Here is a 19,293-nt window from a genome sequence, read left to right as displayed (position 1 = left end):
AGAGTATTTCCCTGTAACTTCATCAAGTGTTCCCTAGTCTTTGTAATTTTTACAGAGAAAAAAAATCAATCCACTTGTACCCATTCTACATCACTCAGGATTTAGTAGACTTCAATCATATCTCCTCTCAGCCTTCTCTTTTCCAAGCTGAAGAGCCATAACCTTTTTAGTCTTTCCTCATACAAGAGATGTTCCATCCTCTTTATCATTTTAGTCACTCTTCTTTGAACCTTTTCTAGTTCTGCTATATCTTTCTTGAGATAAGGCGACCAGTATTAAATGTAATACTCTTGATGAGATTGCACCATGGAGTGATACAGAAGAATTATAACATTCTTAGTCTTGTTAACAATCCCTTTTTTAATAATTCCTAGCATCTTGTTTGCTTTTATGGCTATCACTGCAGATTGGGCGAAAGGTTTCATCGTATTGTCTACAATGATACCCAGATCTTTTTCTTGGGTGCTAACCCCAAAGGTGGACTCTAGCATCTGGTAACCATGATTTGGGTTGTTCTTCCCAATGTGCATCACTTTGCATTTGTCCACATTAGATTTCATCTGCCACTTGGATGCCCAGTTTTCCAATTTCCTAAGGTCTCCCTGTAATTTTTCACAATCTGCATGCATTTTTACTACTTTGAACAGTTCAGTGTTATCTGCAAATTTAATCACCCCACTCGTTCCAATTACAGATCATTTATAAATAAGTTAAATAGCACCAGTCCTAGTGATCCCTACAGCACTCCACTATTTGCCCTCCTCCATTGAGAAAAATGAGACCAGTGGTCAAAGAAGATCCGGATCGCTTTGGTCTTATGGCATGGCTCTTAGCACATGGCATTACTGCGCATGGCATATTCAGAGGTAGTCATTGCTACTCTTCTCAGAGTCAAAAAGCCTGCTTACTCTTAAAGCATGGGAAACATTTCAGCTCTGGTGCATTAAGGAGAACGAGGAGTCATTCTCTGCTCCAATATCAGTGGTGGTAGCTTTCCTCCAGGCTGGCCTTGAGAAGGGTCTTACTTTGGCATCTCTCAGAGTCCAAGTGGCAGGTATCTCTTGTTTTAGGACTCAAGAGCGTAAAGCATTCTTAATAGATTTGACACTCAAGATGGTTTTTCTTGTGGCTATTACCTTAGCGAGAAGAGTCTTGGAGCTATAGACCTCATTTAGAATATTGTGTACATTTCTGGAGGCCGCACCTTCAAAAGATATGAAAAGGATGTAGTTGGTCCAGAGGAAGGCTACTAAAATGGTGCATAGCCTTCTTCATAAGGTTTATGGAGCAGACTTAAAGATCTCAATCTGTATACTTTGGAGGAAAGGAAGGAGAGGGAAGATATGATAGAGACATTTAAATACTTATGTCATGTAAATGCGCATGAGTCAAGTCTCTTTCATTTGAAAGGAAACTCTGGAATAAGAGAGCATAGGATGAAGTTAAGAGGTGATAGGCTCAGGAGTAATCTAAGGAAATACTTTTTTACAGAAAGGATGGTAGATACATGGAACAGTCTCCCAGTAGAGGTGGTGGAAACAGAAACTGTGTCTGAATTCAAGAAAGCCTGGAATAGGCACGTGGGATCTCTTAGAGGAAGAGAGCAAGGTTGCTTACCTGTAACAGGTGTTCTCCGTAGACAGCAAGGGAATGCAGCCACACTTGTAGATGAAGTCCACCAACTGAGTCTAGGTGCTGGAGCTCTCCCCTAGCTTATAAAGCTTTAAAAAACTTACTGGGCATGTGTAGGAGTCCCTACACTTTCAGCCCCTCCCCTTAGCCTGTCATTTTTGTCTCTAGCCTTGAAGGAAAAGAAAAACGAGGGGAAGGAGGGCCGGAAGTGTGGCTGAATTCCCATGCTCTGTATGGAGAATGCCTGTTACTTATAAGCAACTTTGCTTTCTCTGTAGACAAACAAGGAAAATGCAGGCACATTTGTAGGTGAGTCCCAAGCTGAAATTAGATTCTGGGTGGAGGAAAATAATTTTCCAGTGCGAATAGGTTTCTTAAGACTGATTGGCCAAAGCGCACATCTTGAGCAAAACTCTGATCCAGACAGTAATGTTTTGTAAATGTATGTACTGAGTACCAAGTTGCAACTTTGCAAATATCTTGAATAGGAATGGATTTCAAGTTGGCTATTGAAGAAGCTGTTGCCTTGAACCTATGAGCTCCAATAGCACCAGGCGATTGAAGATGTGCTTTTGTGTAGCAAAATTGGATGCACTTTGCAATCCAAGAGGATAGAGCTCTTTTAGATGCTGGTTTTCCTTGAGTAGCTGAGTTATATGAAATAGTTGATTTGTATGACACACAAGGGAGCAGTTGCCTTAAGATAAAAAAAAGTAAAGCTCTCCTGCAGTCCAAGATATGAATTGCTTGCTCTGCTGAAGAGGAATGTGGAGGAGGGAAAAACGAAGGTAAAGTAATTGCCTGATTGAGATGAAAATCTGTGACAACTTTAGGGGGAAATTTTGGATGAGTTTGTAACTGTATTCTATTAGGAAGAACTAGAGATACGGATAATATGTGACCAGTACTGAGAGTTCACAAACTCTTCTAGCTGATGTTAGAGCTGTAAGAAAAACTGTTTTCCAAGAAAGGAAAAAAGTGAAGCAGATCCCAGTGGTTCAAAAGGGTCGTACATCAAAACATCCAGGACTAAGTTCATGTCCCATGCTGGTGAAGGAGTTTGCACTGGAGGACGAAGATTATTGAGCCCTCTGATAAAACGAGTCACCAGTGGATGATGCAAAATTGGTTTACTATACAAATAGGTCTGGAACGCTGAGATAGCTGCTAGATGAAAGAGAACTGAGTTAGATTTTAGACCAGAGTCCGACAAATGGAGACGATATGATAAAACATAATCGATTGGACAAATAAGAGGATTCTGCTGGAGCTTCTGAGACCAGATAGAAAAACGTTTCCATTTGGATTGGTGAGACTTTCTAGTAGACGAATGTCTAGCTGCAAGAAATGTAGCCACTCCTGCTGTGTGAGATGTCATGTCATAAGCATCATAGTTTGTCTTAATAAGATAAGTGGATTCCTAAAGAGCAATGAGAAGGGCAGTCATAGTTTCTGGAGAAGCGGTTTCCATCTGTTGCAGAATAGAATGTAACTGGTGTTTGATAATCCGAGCCAAAAGCATAGATCCTTGATATACTTTGCAACCTATGGAGTCTAGGAAACGGTGATCCTTCTCAGGAGAAGCACTTAACAGAGATTTAGACATCCTAGCCTTCTTAGCCAATTCCGATACCATTGAGTGATGAAGTAGCTCTTAAAGATTGAGACCAGGTGCCTTCTGGACCTTATACTTCAATTCCAAATGCTTGAAAGACGTAGAGATGGATAAAAGTTTTTGCCAATCAGCTAACTGGAGGTCTAGTAAAATCTGATGTACTGGTAAAGCAATCAGGTCCTTTACAGCATTGGAGAATAGCTTGAAAATCCTTACTGCTTGTGGGCAGCGCTGCTTGATTAAGACTTAGTAGTGAGGACACCTTCTTAGAAACTTGTGATAGGAGTATTCTTCAGTTGGAAGTGGAGGCTGGTCTGGATGGAGTGGCTGATTAGAATCTGAAACAGGCAGGACATCTGGAGCTGATCAGTCAGGAGGGGAAGGTGCTTCCTGTGTTGGTGAAGAATAGATAGGGGTATAAGGCCCCCAGGCCAGATGTGGAGACTGTGGAAAAGGATTCTCTTTAAAAAAAATTGGTCCACACAGGCGTAGCACTACTGAGGTTGCAGAACAGGAGGATAATGAGGAAGAAACTGCAACAAGGTTGAACTGTCTTGCACCAGACACTGCAGAAGAAGGAAAAAATTTAAAACCTCTGGACCAGAATTATGGTCCTGCTGAATATCCTGTGGAGATGGACGCTTGGCAGAAGGATTTTCTTGAGGAGATGGTAGAGAAGCCTCCCGTTTGGACTTTGCAGAAGAATTCCCAGTTTTGGAAGAATTACTTGAAGAAATATAATCTTCTACTTGTGACCAGGAGAGGACTGTGAGGCCGAGACTGAGCCCGCAGGAGCCATCACTGCAGCCACTGAATGAAATTTCACTTCTTGCCCCAGTATCAGTGACGACGAGGGAGTAGAACACTTTTATATTGCTGGGGCTTTTTTACAGTGGCCTCCAGAATCTGCCGTTTTCTTATTATCACGCGGCATCAGGGGCAGTTGGCTTCCCTCCCCTTGCGGGTGCTGAAACTGGGCCCTGGGGGAGGGAGCAAGCGACATTGAGTGCTTTGTAGTTTTCTTTAGCACTACGGCTGAGAAGTGCCAGCGTGGGAATCACCATCCATCATGGCTTTTTTTTGGCAGTGCTGAAAAAGTTACTTCCCGGTCCAAGCGCCTACCTTTGCAGAAAAAGCGCTCCAGAGAGAAAATTGTAGCACTAGTAAACTTTAACATATGGAAGCTCCATTGTCTTGTAGACTGAGTTCTCCGTGTCACTTTCTTTTTTTTTTAACAAAAAAAATTTAAAGCCTTGAAATAGAAGTTCCCTGAGAGAAATATCTCTGTGAGAAGAGAGGGGAGAGCTCATGACCTGTTAGGAGTGGTAAGAAAAAAAACTGACAGGCTAAGGGGGGAGGATCTGAGAGTATAGGGACTCCTGCTAATGCTCAGTAAGTTTTTTAAAGCTTTATTAGCTAGGGGAGAACTCCAGCACGTAGGCTCAGTCGACAGATTTCACCTACGAGTGTGCCTGCATTTCCCCTGTTTGTCTATGGAGAAATAATGGTTACTGCGGATGGGCAGACTGGAAGGACCATTTGTCCTTTATCTGTCATTATGTTTCTATATTATTGACCCAACAATAGAGGATCTGACTACCTATGGACAATTTTACCTCTAACACTATAGCCTAGTATAAAATGCATATTGTCATCCAACCGTTGTAATGCTCAGCTTCATTATATTTGCTGTTTCATTTTGTTTGTACAGTAGTATTTGTTACATACCTGAAAAAGAAATTTGAGCTAATAAAAAAATAATTCTAGAAAGATCTTAGTAGCAGAAATTATTGTTAGAAACAGAGACCATGAAAGGCATTGAAACATAGCATATTGAAACCTTTTGTAGTTACTTTTCTGTACATGAGGATGCTTGCTACCATTGCCTCTGTGGCTGATCAAAAATGTGCCCACATTTCTGTTAATACTTTGCGATATCTGTAACTTTCAAATTTGGCCAACTACTAGAAAAAATAAAGGTGGTTTGATAGGTCAGCATGGCCTTGTTGTACCTGTCTTGTTTTACTGGACTGTAGTTTTCTGGGTGCAACGATTGATAATGGTACAATCGGCTAAGAATTTGGGATCTTGCTTGCTTGTCCAGGTGCTTGAATGGGAGGTGTTTTCTGACCAGATTTTGTAGATTGGTGCAGAAATCCAAAATAACAGATTTCGGGCATCATGTCAGCCCAACAGCTACATAGGGCTGTGTCCTTGCTGCAAGATTTGTCTTCCGTTATCTCACAAATTCAGCAGTTGTTGACTGTGTTGTCAGTGCGGCCAGTCTATAAGGCACAGATTCAATTGCGAGTGTTCTTGGTTGCAGGTCCACAGAAGTGGAATGACCTTCCTTTATCAATTCGGCAGTCTTCCTCCCTTGTACACTTTTTCAGAAGTTTAAAGACATGTCTGTTTTAGAGGGCTTTTTGTTAAGGTAGTAGGAGAGAGTAGTGGGATTTTTTTTTGTTTGTTTCTTCTGCTGTATATTTTAGTATGTTAATATTTGTTCTATATTATTTAGCTGGATTATTGTGCATGTTTTATTGTAACCCGCATAGATCTGTGCGGGATATAAATATTTTAAATAAATAAATCTCTCCTAATCCGGATGCTGATTGAAAGGCAGACCTTCAAACAGGAAACAATGAAGTAGTAGCCTGACTCCTTCCTCCCATACAGATTTAAAGCCTTTCTGATGTGCCCTATGTTCCTAGATCACTAGCACAATGATGGGATGAAGCTTGGTTTTTGGATGTATAAATCTGTTGATCTTATTAAAGATGAGACTGTTGAGGCTTTGGAATGGAGTACGGTATATTCTGTTTATTTTTGTTTATATATTATAATTATTTTAAATTGTTCCCTTCTTTATTGCATTTTTTGGTAGAAATCTAGCTTTCTTCAGTGTTGAAAGAATATTTCTTTCACTTTCAGAATTACACACAGGATCTCAGTGTTCTGTCAGGCCTGTATTCTGTATCAGTCCCTAGTACTGTAGGCCATAAGTGGTAGATCTCGTGTATATGGCAGAGAGACAACTGATCTTTTCTTATATCTCGTAACTTAGATCAGTAATCGATGGAAATTGCAGAACCAAGTACAGGTGCAGAAGAATGTGAAGGAAAAAGAAGAGGCAAAACAGTTGAAACACCAACAGAGAGGTCAGTGTATTTTGTGCTAATTTCAATTCAGTCTAGAAGTGATGTCTGAGTTAAGTTGCTTTGCAGAAATTTAGAAATTGCCCATCAAAATCTAGGTGGCAAATCATTAAGGTCTTTTATCTTGTTAGCAAAGCTAGATTTTTGACTGTATGAAATTGTATCTCAGCCATCACTAATTTTTTTCTGTATAAATGATTCTAGTTGAATGTTCAGTTTGAATCTCTTCATTAGTTTGGGTCCCATTATTGTTTGGCCAACCAGTGTTAAAGATAATGTAAGTACTAGGGGAAATTATGTAAGTTAGAGCCTTCATTTAGGTACTCCCCTCTCTTCCTATTGGAAATGCTTCTTATGGAGTTTTTCTTGCTACTTTTTCCTCCCTTATTATTGGAAGAGGATCCTTGAGTAGATGGACTGAGAGCAGGACATAAAGACACAATGTTATACAAAAAGATTGATTGTAAAGCTACAGCAGCCTTAGGTAGTGTGGTGAGCCTCCAGGCAAGAAGAGTTGGGAATGTTAGACACATATGTCTTGCAGCATGCTAAGAGTAGGCAAACATGGTCAGTGCTGTATGCCCTGTAGTAGCCACCAATCCAGCATTTCAGCAGGCGACCAGTGCCATGTATGTGAGAGGGAGCACAGTGATGAGGAACTACAGCAAAGCAAAATGTATCATGTTCTATGTTGGGAAACTCAATTTTGGTGGGGACCTAAAGAAGAAAATGAACAAGGAAGAATTGAGGATCATCAGGAGGGGATAAAAGTTGAAAAACAGTTCAGAAACCAATCCAAGTAATGGAGGAACCATTCTGGGTGATGTTAAGACAAGGATGGATTCAAAAGCGAACAAACAAAATGAAGGAGTCGCAATGGACTTATACAAAATGTTCTTTATTGGTAGACAACACGATATAAGCAAGTGGACGCGTTAAAACCATAAATATACATAATGAGTATTGCATTGTTAAAACCAAAACCATGCTATTAAGATCAAAATGAACTATATTGCAAACAAAAATAAATTTAAAAATGACAATAGACTATACACTGAATAAGTAAATAAGGGCAACATGATAAAACCACCAATAAAAACAACATAATAAGAACGGTTAATAAATAAAAGAATGCATGATAGAAGCAACATGGTAAAAACAACATAATGAAGGCACAATAATTTTGTTGAAACCCAAACCAATAAAATTTGAACTAAAAGCATGGGAACCATGGGCTGTTCATAATGCATATGTAGACATATTAATTAAACATGAGTAGACAGGAAATAATGAAATATGTGTTAGGAAACAAAATTTTTTGGTGAAATTCAAACTTAAAACAGTAAACAGAAATCTCATTGTACATATGCATTTATAAAAATGAAAGGAAAAATCAAACTGAAATGGCTAAAGGTCAAGTCATGATGAACAAGTGCATTGGGATTCCCCAGCCATTACTTTGGGGCTTGCTGGCGATTCCCTTACCACAGCTTTGAGTTTTCAGGCCTCTTCAGTGCTCGTGACCTTTTTGGCAGTTCTTTATTCTTTGGCAGGAAACTCCACCACCTTGACTGAGTCCTCTGGTGAGCTGCTGAGCTGCCTTCCAGCTGTGGGGTTCCCCCCGGATTTTGTTCTTGCCATGTACTAAGTTTACTGCATGTTCTCGGCTGGCGTCCATGCACATTCTCTGGTAGTCTCATATTCCTTTGCTTCCCCCCCCCCCTTTCACCTAAGAGACTGCATTTCTTGATTTGTCTCCTGATGAGGATCTGGGTCTCTCCGGGGGGGGGGTGGGGGGGGTGGTGACGGATGATGTGGGTGACTGGGTGTCGGAGCTGCCCTTGGGTGAGGACACTTTGACAGTGCATATTTTTCACTGAGAAGAGCGACAGGAGCAGGTTTCCTCGGTTCTGCATTTTGAGGAAGATTCTAAGGAGGCCTCCTCAGGTGGTTGATCCCCTTGTTAGAGGGATTTGTGAGGCCTCGCGTTCTTTTCCCATGCATCAGGATATCCATGATATTGTGTACGAACAATGAAAGACCCTTTCGGCTGGCTCGTTATATGACCCGGCTGTATCCTGTTCTGAATGCCGATAGTGACTTCTTGCATTCACCATAGGTGAATGAGGTATTTTCAGCTATTGCTTAAACAGCACATGGGTCCAGTGGAGAGGGGTTCGGCACTGAGGGACCCCCAGGACCGGTGGATGAAGTCTCTTCTGAAGCAAAGTTTTGATGTGGTAGCCTTGGTGGTCCAAGCTATGATGTGTGACAATCTGGTGGCCAGAGCCTGCTTCTGTTGGGCTGAACATGTGTTGGATAGGGAGTTCGATGATTGGTTGCTTGTGAATCAGTAAGTGACGAAGATGAAGATAGGATCTTATCTTTCAGACGCCATTTGATTTGTGGCAAACTTCGGCTAAGATTATGGCCTTGGGGGTTTCTACTAGACAGACTTTGTGGCTCTGTGGTTGGTCGGTAGACTCGGCCTCTAAGTCCAAACTCAGTCTGTTTCCTTTTAAGGGATCTTTTCTCTTTGGAGAGAAATTGGATAAGTTGGTTCCGAGTTTAGGGGACTCCAAGGTCCCTCGGTTACCGGAGTACAAACCTCAGCAGTCTGGTAAAGGAGGTTTGGGCCAAGGACGTCTTCATGAGTTCTGTCGGTATCACCCTGGCAGAGTGTCTTCTTCCTCCAAAGGTTGGTTTTTTCCAGTGGATGCAGTCCTTTTGGGGCGCATTCTGGGGAAGTAGAGACTCTTCCGGGGTCTCTTCCTCTTCTCGTCCAGTGCAATGATGGTGTTCGGATCCTTCCCCTTGTTCTGGTAGGAACCAGATTGTGGAACGTTTACTGGGAGTGAACAAGGATTACAGCAGATCAGTGGGTCCTGGAGGTGATCCATGACGGGTATGCTCTTGAATTTGATCAGCCCTTGCTAGATCTTTTTCTCACCTCTCCTTGTCGGTCAGCCTAGAAGAAATGGACATTTCGTAAGACAATCCAGAAGTTGATGGATCTCGTCCCCCATGAAATCTGCACTGGGAGGTACTCAATTTATGTCATGCTTCCCAAGGAAGAGAGATCTTTTCGTCCCATTTTGGATCTCAAGGAGGTGAACCAGGTGCTTCGGGTTCGTTCCTTTCATATGGAGACCCTAAAGTCTGTGATCCTAGCAGTTCAACCTGGGGAGTTTCTCACGTCCTTTGACCTGACAGAGGCGTAATTTCACATCATTATTCGGAAATCTCATCATCAGGTCCTTTGCTTTACGATTTTGGGAAGGCATTATCAGTTCTCCAGAGACGAGCAGGATATATGCAGGCACACTTGAAGGTGAAGTCCTCTGACTGAGCCTGACTGCTGGTGCTCTTCCCTAACTAGGTAATCTTTTGAGCTTACTGAGCATATGCAAGAGTCCCTATATTTATAGCCCCTCCCCTCAGCCTGTCAGTTTTTTCTTCGGCTGCTCCTGACAGGTCGCAGCTCTTCCCTCTCTTCCTCACAGAAAAAAAAGGATAGAGATTTAAAAAAAATTTAGTTTTTTCTCCTTAGTAAAAAGGAAAATAAGATTACTAACCAGCAGTTATTTTTCCTCCCAAAAAAAGAAAAGGGGTAAAAAAGACCAGAGAGGAGACAGTGCATGTTTTTCACAGTTGGACCTTTTAACCAACAATCTCTGCTCAGTAGTGGCGCCAGTATTTTTTTATATAACTGGCGCTAGGACCTGGAGGACGCCTACTTCACTAGCAGAAGTATGGCGATGGACAGTGGTAAGAAAACAGCGGTTCTTCGCACCAGAACGAAACCACCTAATATGCCGCTAGCTCCCTCCCCATAGGGCCCTCCCTGTAAGGGGAGGGAAGCAAAGTATTGCTGAAGCTATCAGAAAATAAAAAGCCAGCAGACTCAGCAGCCCAATGGAAGAAAGCTCCTGTAATTGATAGCTATAGCACTCCTTCATCGCGATGGAGCATTTTTGAAGTGGAAGCGACAGAGGTTTCAGCAAAGGCTCTCGTGGGCTTAGTCTCGCCCTCGTGGTCCTCTCCTGACCTCATTCAGAAGACTAATACTTCTTCAAGTAAAAACCAAGCTAAAGTGAATTCAAAATAAAAAAGAGCAGCTTCTCCCATATAAGTTATTGTTCCTTCTAAACCTCTCTCTCTCTCTCCCCCTCCCCCTCCCCCAAGGTCCTCAGTCAGCCCCTACTTTTCCAGGTTCAGAGCCGATTCAATCAGTTTCAAATTTTTTCATCCTTTTACATTTTTTTTAGGACAGTGCTGCTTTGCTTCAACATCCTCCATCTACTCTTCCACTCCTAGAGACCCAGCAGTGTTCAGGTTGTTCAGAACAAAATCCTGCAGAGGACCTTATTCATGCAGGTCCTTTAGTGCCACCAACTGAGGTCCCTGCACTCCTATCTGTTCCTCTCCAACTCAGGGTGCTTCTTCCCTCCCAGATTGGTCACAACCAGAGGCAGTTCCTAATCTGGAACTGGATCAACCTCCTCAGTTGTCTCTTTCTATGCAGCTGGTTCCAACAGAAGAGTATTCTTATCCAAAATTTTTACAGAAGGTTTTGTCCCTACTTAATCTTAGTCAAGGGGCAGCACCTACAGGTAGTAAGGATTTCCAAGGCCCCTTTGAAGGAACTGGTTGCTCTTCCAGTACATCAAGTTCTCCAGGACCTCCAGTTAACTAATTGGCAAAAACCCCTATCAGTGTCCACAGCTTCTAAGAGCTTAGAAATGAAATATAAAATCCAAAAAGTGCCTGGTCACGACCTTCAACAGCTACCTCACCAATCAATGGTTTCGTAGTCTACTATTAAAAAGGCAAAGACTACAAAATCTTCGTTGTGCACCCCCTGGAGAGGAACATTGTCTTCTTGATTCCATGAGTCGCAAGGTTTATCAAGGTGCTATGGTTCATTCAAAATCATTGCTCATCAGCTTCAAATTCTCCATTTTCAACATTTGGTTCTGCAAAAGCTAGAAGCAACTTCTCCAGAATCCATTCCTAACCTTCTTGTGGCTTTTCAGAAATCTACCTACCATCTTATTAAGACCAATTTTGATGCCTAAGACATAACGTCTCACACAGCAGTAGTGGCCATAGCTGCTAGGCATTCAGCTTGGCTTAGGGTGTCTGATCTTAGAGAAGACTTGTATGTCAGACTGGCGGTACTCCCTGCTTCGGAGACAGACTCTTTGGTGAAAAAGTACAAGCTATAGTCTCTCAGCTGAAGGAGGATTCCTCGACCATTAAAGAACTATCAGCACACACTTCTGAGCAATCTCAACAATTTCAATGCCCTTTCTCTTATAGAAAAGCTTATCATCAACAATTTTTTCAGCAATATTATTCACGGTGAAGATTTACTCTGTACAGTCGTCCTTCCCTACAAAGATCACAGTCTTCCTTTTGAATTAAAAGGCTGCGTCATGAAGGAAAAAACAAAAATAAAACCCACAAGATTGCATTGTATATTCCAAAGCAAATAACTTTTTATTCTAGTAATAAGTATTATAGCAGAATTTGGCAAATCAGAAATAAATCAGTTTGGACGTATACAATGGAGAGGAAAAAAATCCCTCATACAAACAGTGCCAGCATATTTCTGTAAGTATGGCGCAGCTTCTCTAAAGAAACTCTGCCAAAGCATGGGGGTTTTATACCATTCCCCTGGCTGTGAATATGTATCACCTTATTGGAGCAGACAAGCTGCCTATCTAACCCTCTCCTAGTCCACGCCTCCATTCTTCCCTGGGGGGCCCTGGACAGGCATAGCTTCTGGAACTTTCTTCTTCTTCTTGTAGTTTCCATTCTTCACACGGGTACATCAATACCAGTGCATTAGCCTGGCATCACTTTATCAGTTCTTAGGTTCCCGGATGGAGTGTCCTGCTGACTTGCATTTGCTTTCAGCACTGTCAAATAGCTCATTGTCTTTCTAGTACTGGTTTGTGTCCTTAAGAAACTTGACAGCAAGAATCTAAACACATTAGCATCTCAGCATCTGAACTGAAACCAGTTTGTATAAGCCCGTGACTTCAGCAACTCCAGCAAAATGCAGGAATAGGTCTCACAACCTGTAAAAGTCTCCCATAGGCTCCTGTCATCTATCTCACTTTCAACCCAAAGCAATGTACTAGAGACATGAAGCAACCATCTACATCTCAATGTCTGCACTTAAATCTACTTCTAGTTTTTGACCATTTGCATGTAGGGGGGGGGCAGCTAACACACTTCCTTCCACCGTGGCAGGCTATCACTATGGACCATTGGGTCCTCTGCATAGTTTCTCAAGGATATTTCCTTAATTTCCTTCTCAATTTCACACCCTCCCAACTTCTGCCTCCTTCTATGATTCCACATCATCACATTCCACAACTTGCAGCAGAAGTCTCCCTTCTACTTCGCAACAATGCCATCAAGGAGGTTTCTCATACTCAGGCGAACCAAGTTCTTCCTCATCCCCATGAACACACAATGTGTGTCTCCGTCCCATTCTCAACCTCAGACCACTCAATGCTTGCCTCAAGAAGGAAAAATTCAGAATGGCTCCCTTCTGACAATTTTGCTGTTGCTGAAGCAATATGATTGGTTAGCCACCCTGGACCTCAAGGATGCATATACTCACATTCTAATTCATCCTTCCCACTGGCATTTCCTTCACTTCACATTCCTGAGTCAGCATTTCCAATACAAGGTACTACCATTTGGCCTTTCATCAGCACCAAGGATTTTCACAAAGTGCCTGGCTATAGTAGTAGTGCACCTGTGAAAACAGCATCATATGATTTTTCCCTACCTAGACAACTGGCTTCTAGTAGCCCATTCCAAAGACCAGTTACTTCTGACCATTCAAACTACAGTCCTGACACTACAGTCTCTGGGATTTATCATCAACTACCAAAAGTCCAAGCTGACTCCAACTCGCTCCCTCACGTTCATCGGGACACTTCTAGACACTGATACCATGCTTGTCCATAGAGGAGAGTTTATATGATTTTTAAGCATTTATTTCTGAGAAGAAAAATAAGCCTCATGATAAGTTCACAGCCATCTCAGCGGTTTTATTTATTTATATAAGAATATTTGTGGTTCGCCTATCACAACTCTCTAACCTAAGGTCATCTTAAAACATTGAACAGTCAGCAATTAACGAACAACAGTAGGATGCCAAATAGGGCACTGTGAACGCCAGTTATCATCAGGACTATGTTTTTTGCAGAGCCTGATTTTGTAATGCTTTAACTATAGTAAGCATAGTGGAAACAGTCAAGCATTGCAACTGGCATAGTCCTTGCACTGATCAGAACTTGCAGGGCCTCCTTTGGCAGCCAATGGAACTGATGTGTTCTCAGATCTTATTGGTGTCTAGGAGCTACAGTGCCTTCAGAAAGTTGCTACAGAAAAGAATGTAGAGCTTCCCTTACTGCTGACTTTGTGCATAGTCTCTAGGACTAGAACTTCCAAACCTTTTCTGTGCTCGTTAAATTGGCTCAGCTTATGTTTAGTTCCTAAAGCCAAGCCATTGCCCTTTGGCTTGCCTCCCTGGCTATCAGATTTTCAGTATATTATGTATTCAGTGATATTTACTTAACACTGTTTAGACAGTTTTGTTTATAAATCTGAATAAATTAACTGCACATGTTCCATATAGGTATGTGTATGCACTCGCTCGTTTGCATGAATGCTAGTTTACCTTATGATTCTCTGCATCATGACTTGTCACATCTCTTTGCTTGTTTCAGTTGCTCGGAAGCAGGCCTGGGAGAAGCTTAGAGCTACAACAGACACTGTCACCACAATTCGTCAGCAGGCTGCAGTAAGCACTAATCCCAACCTGTTGAGATGCCTTTCTCCTACATCCACTGAGCTCAAATATGCACATTCTGCAGTCAGGCCCTGACTTGTCTCAAACTACAGGACCTAGATTTTAGAAAGCTCAAGAAATTTTTAGAGCTGTGAGAGATACCTTGTTTTGTGAATGGCACGATGAAAAAAAATGTAAATGTTGGTCCATAACTAAAAGTATCCTAAGGTGCTGACAGTTACTGGTTTGTCTAATGGGTTGGGCAATGAAAGCCCATGGGTGCCAGCTTAGATTACTACTCTGTGCTTCTGAGATGCAAGTAAAAAAAGGGGTTTTCACACTTACAATTCCAGGTTCTGTAATTTGGGGGGTTAATAATGGGTTAGGCACTGCATAGTAAGAGGAAAAGAAGGCCTCTTTGGTTCTCAAAAGTAGTAGCTGAGAGGGTAAGGAATAAAACGTTAGCTTTCATAAACCACAAAATATAGCAGAAAGAGGAAGACGGGCAAAAATATCTGTAAAAGTTAAGAGAGGCTGATTGAGTATACAGGAAAGAAAAGATACAAATGGAAGAAAAAAATAGCTGATGGTAAAACAAAAGTGGAAGTAAGGAAGAAGTGGGGAATTACAGGCCAGTAACACAAAACTAATCAGCTGTTCATTACCTACAACCCAGCCAATCTGGGTCAAACAGCTTCTAAACATACTATTACTATGTGGATTTCCCTTTGCATCGATTTCTGCTTCACTAAAGCATGTCAACCGAATCCTGGAAGGATTGGAGCCCACAGGTAAAGTGCAACAGCTTCTTCGGTGGCAAGATCTCGATCAATTCTGATACAGGACATTTGCTGAACTACCACTTAATTGTCAGGTCATACCTTTTCTAAGCATTACTGTTTAGGCCAGGGGTGTCCAACCTGTGGCCCAGTGAATTATTTTGTGTGGCCCTGGTCGAGGGCAATGCAGTGTTTTCCTCTGCTGCCCCCGGGTGTTTACCGCCTCCTTCCTCTGTCTTGCTGCAGCGTTTGCGCGGCCCCAGAAACATTTTTTTCGGCCAATGCGGCCCAGGGAAGCCAAAAAGTTGGACACCCCTGGTTTAGACCTTAGCACAGCACAAGACATTTGTTTTGGACAGTCTGTTCTTCAACTTCAAAACTTGTTTGCTTCTTAATCTTCCACCACCACCACCCTCATACATATTGGAGCTTGGGACTCATCAACAAGTGTGCTTGTCTCCTGAGAATTGCTTACCTGTAACGCAGGTTCTCTGTAGACAGCAGGGGAATGCAGACACATTTACCCTCCCACCATCCCAACCTCAGACATACTGACAAGGTTAAACCACCTTCAGTTAGAGACAAAACTAACAGGGTGGGGCTATGGAGACGAGTCTCTGCACATGCTCAGTAAGCGAAAAGCTTACTGTAACTAGGGGAGAGCACTGACACACAGGATCAGTCGAGGACTTCAACAATAAGTGTGGCTACATTCCCTTGCTGTTTACTGAGAACCCACATTACTGGAAAGCAACTTTGTTATCAGAGCCACCCTTGCTGTAATGAAGGGCTTAGGTACATCCCATTGGTCTGGACTAATCTAGTAAAGATGACAAGTATGGTAAAATTTAAACTAACCTGTTAATTTCAGTTTCTTGAGTTTTCCTAAACTGGTTCAGGGCCCTCCCTTTCTGGGTGGTACCTAGCTCAGTAAAATGAAGCTTCTGCATGATGTAATGTGTATGGGGTTCTGAAGATTCAGAAGAGACAGCATTCTGGGTTTTAGTTTTTGGTTTGCTTGGTTCTCATAGTCTACTAGCCAGCCTGAGCACTGGGTTCAGGGTGGGCAAATGCATATTTTTGTATTCTTGCTATTACTATTGCCTGAAAGTCCAAAGCTCTGTATGAAGGGGCTTGCTTAGACTGCAATGAATAGGGTGAGTTAAGGCACCAGCATTATAGGGTGGGAGAGACCGCTTTCTATCTTTATCTTCATCTCCATCTGCTGATGGGAGGAGGAGCATAACCAACTTGTCTGGGCTGGTAAGTCTCAAGGGAAGATTAAGTAACAAATAAGTTATAAGAGTCACCTTTGTTTGACTCAAGTAGTTTTAACTAGAGACGGTCCATTCCTGTTTTATTACACTTGAAAGACAATAATCAAACCATGTGTTGTAGTGTTCATTGTTCATATGTACATTTTACTCATAGGCTACGCAGTAGTTTTCAAAGTTTGCATCTGCTTTTCTTTGGATGCTTTTTCTTTGAAAAACCTTGTGTAGCTTTGAAAATACAGTACCTGTTGTTTTCTCACCTAAGCTAAACATGCCTCCAGAAGCGCCATCTCCTATTACAGCCAACAGTAAACATTTTGTGGAAAGAGTGGGTAGTATTCAGAGGACCCTTTTTGTCCAAGTGAATAGCTTACGAATGCCATTCCCTTTTATTAGGTTGCAAAAGCAACGCCCATTGAATGTGACTGTTTTAGGAATTTGTCAACCAAAAATTATTGACTAATACTATCATTTCATACAGTTTATCATGGATTAATTATCATGGGTTAATTTCTGTTCTGGTAAAAATAAATACTTTGTAGACTTAAGGGTTTTTTTACAAATCTCTTTTTTTTATCTTGTTTAGAATTGTTTTTGATTTGACAGGTTTTTGTAGTTTAATGCTTAGTGTATACTGTTAGTGATAGAGATGTTTTATATGTGTGCATATGCTTTATGCTCTTGTCTCAATATTCAGATGATACCTTTTGTGGGCAGAGCACAAACTGACATTGTCACAGTTCAATCTGTGCATCTAATTTTGGATCATTCACCCTTACAGGAGGAATCTGCCAAGAGGCGAATGACTAGCAATCTCAGGGGAGAAACTCCAAAACTTGGGAAGAAACGAACCAGCAAGCAGCAGCTAGAAGGACAGGCAACACAAAAACAGTTTACTCCCTATGACTACAACAAATCTGACTACAAAATGTTTGCTGGTATGAGCGACTTCCCTTCAAAATGATGTAGCCTGTTTTAGTTTAACTTGGAATTCATGTAGTATTATGGATGCTACATATTCCCCACTCCTGTGCACTGGCCTGGAACTGGTCCTACATCCTAGCTACTGAAGGAAGTAGGACCAGTGCCAAGCAGATTTCTACGGTCTGTATCCTGGCAAGATTCATAGACTGTGATATAATAAAGATAATGGCTATTATTGACTCACTTGACCAATGGCAGCAAAAATTACATTCTTTAGCACTCTCCAGACCAGTAGAGGTTAACTTTACGATTGGGTATATATCTAATCATGACCAGCAGGTGGAGACTGAAAACAAAACTTTGGGACAGTATATCCTAGCCCCTCCTCTCTATTTCCCTCAGTCTTCTTTCAGTCTCCAGCAGGTGTTGAGTGATCTGTACCCATCTCCCTTGGTAGGGCTGTTGGAATTTGTTTAGAGGTTTATTGTCCCTGTTTTTAGCCGGACGGAGCTTGGACGGACTCTGTTTGGGGGTTCGTCCGACCTCGGGGGTGTCAAACCCGGCGGGTCACGAGCGGGGTCCCTCCCCCCACTTCCTCCACCTCCCCATATTTTTTTAGAGGAGCCTCAGCAGTAAGCCTTGCCCCCTAAATCAAGCAAGGCATATTGCTTCGAGAGCCTGTGGAGTCTGTTCTGTAAAAAAAAAAAAAAAAAAAAAAAATCCTGAGGTAGTGCTGGTCTGGAGGGTTGTATCCCTTTAAGAAAACTGTATTTTACTGTATTTTTTCAACTAACCGGCACTTTTTTACAGCTAGGTCGCGTATGGAGCAATGAGCACTTCTAAAGGGAAAAAGTGCTCATTGTGCTCCAGACGCGAGGCACTCGCGGCCGGCCTGTGCAAGCGGTGATCAGGCCGGTGCGGTGGAGGAGCTCCGTCGGCAGCGGCTGCAGGCGCCCAGAGCTCCCCGCCGATGGTGCCTCGCGAGTCGGCAGGGAACGGTGGAGAAGCCCGGTCTTCTCCGTCCGCCCACGGAGGGATTCCCCGAGCCGCCGACGGTCGGGTTTTAGAGGATTCCCTCTCAGCTGATATTTTGACAGCTGATGCCGGCTTGCCTGTTTTAGCGGCTGAGACTATTCAGGTCTCTCAGCCGCTTCAGGCTGTGGAGGGAGCTGTTTTGGCGGGAAAGACGCCATCTTCTCTGTCTGGCCCCTCCATTTTGTCTTCCACCTCAGGTGACCTTCCCCCTGTTTTGTCTAAGCAGGGGCAGGTTTCTGCTGGGTCCCCTGCTGTGGCAGGGAGTCCCTTGGGACCCTCGGGGGGTTTTTCCCCTGATTTTTTCTTTTCATTATGCAAAGCCTATTTTCAGGCGGCTGGGGGTCCCGGTTGCGCCCAGGGGGTCTCGGGGGGTGGGGTTTCCTCCGCGCTCCCTGCGGCTTTGCCTCTCTCGTCTGACGTGACGTCCCCTCCGCCGCCTCTCTTGTCCAAGCGTCCGCGGGTGTCGTGGGACGAGGATTTGTGGTCGGAGGAACGTGTCGGTATGGAGGAGGACCTGGACCCTTCTGAGGAATTCCAGGACCCTCTGGAGGGGACGGAAGCTGGCGGCGGGTTGTCGGGTTTCCCGTTCTCCAGTGACGAGGCGTCCGTGGTGCGCCTTTTTCAGAGAGATGAGCTGCCTGACCTTATTCAACAGGTTTCTTCGGCTTTGCGTTTTGAGGACGCGCCGCCGGAGACTCCGCGTGTGGGGGACCCTCTGTTACGAGGGATCCGTTCCGTTTCCCGCTCTTTTCCTATGCATCAGGATATTCGGGATATTATTCTTGAGCAGTGGAAAACGCCGGAGACGCCGTTTCGGCTGGCGCGCAGCATGGCTCGCCTGTATCCCATTCCTGAAGGGGATCGGGCTACGTTAGCTTCGCCAGTCGTGGATGCGGTGGTCTCGGCTATTTCCAAGCGGCATACCGTGCCTGTTGAGGGCGGTTCTGCCTTGCGGGACTCTGAGGAGCGCAAATTGGAGAACATCCTTAAGCAAAATTTTCAAGTCTCTGCTTTTGGGGTCCAGGCGGCTATTTGTGGGGGACTGGTCGCTCGCGCCGTG

At 43.1% G+C, this 19,293-nt stretch overlaps 1 protein-coding gene across 3 annotated transcripts in view; it reads left to right on the top strand.

The window, feature by feature from the left end:
* Positions 1–19,293, top strand: part of EXOSC10 (exosome component 10) — a 127,931-nt gene that overhangs the window by 97,417 nt on the left and 11,221 nt on the right. For all 3 annotated transcript variants that reach the window (XM_033921975.1, XM_033921973.1, XM_033921974.1), the window contains exons 20-22: positions 6,315–6,408; positions 14,160–14,233; positions 17,056–17,212. In XM_033921975.1, coding sequence (XP_033777866.1) covers positions 6,315–6,408; positions 14,160–14,233; positions 17,056–17,212 — 325 coding nt within the window. The remainder of the gene's footprint in view (positions 1–6,314; positions 6,409–14,159; positions 14,234–17,055; positions 17,213–19,293) is intronic.

This window comes from Geotrypetes seraphini, chromosome 15 (assembly GCF_902459505.1).
Source record: "Geotrypetes seraphini chromosome 15, aGeoSer1.1, whole genome shotgun sequence".
NCBI classification, from domain to species: Eukaryota; Metazoa; Chordata; class Amphibia; order Gymnophiona; family Dermophiidae; genus Geotrypetes; species Geotrypetes seraphini.
This window is presented reverse-complemented; position numbering and strand designations above follow the sequence as displayed.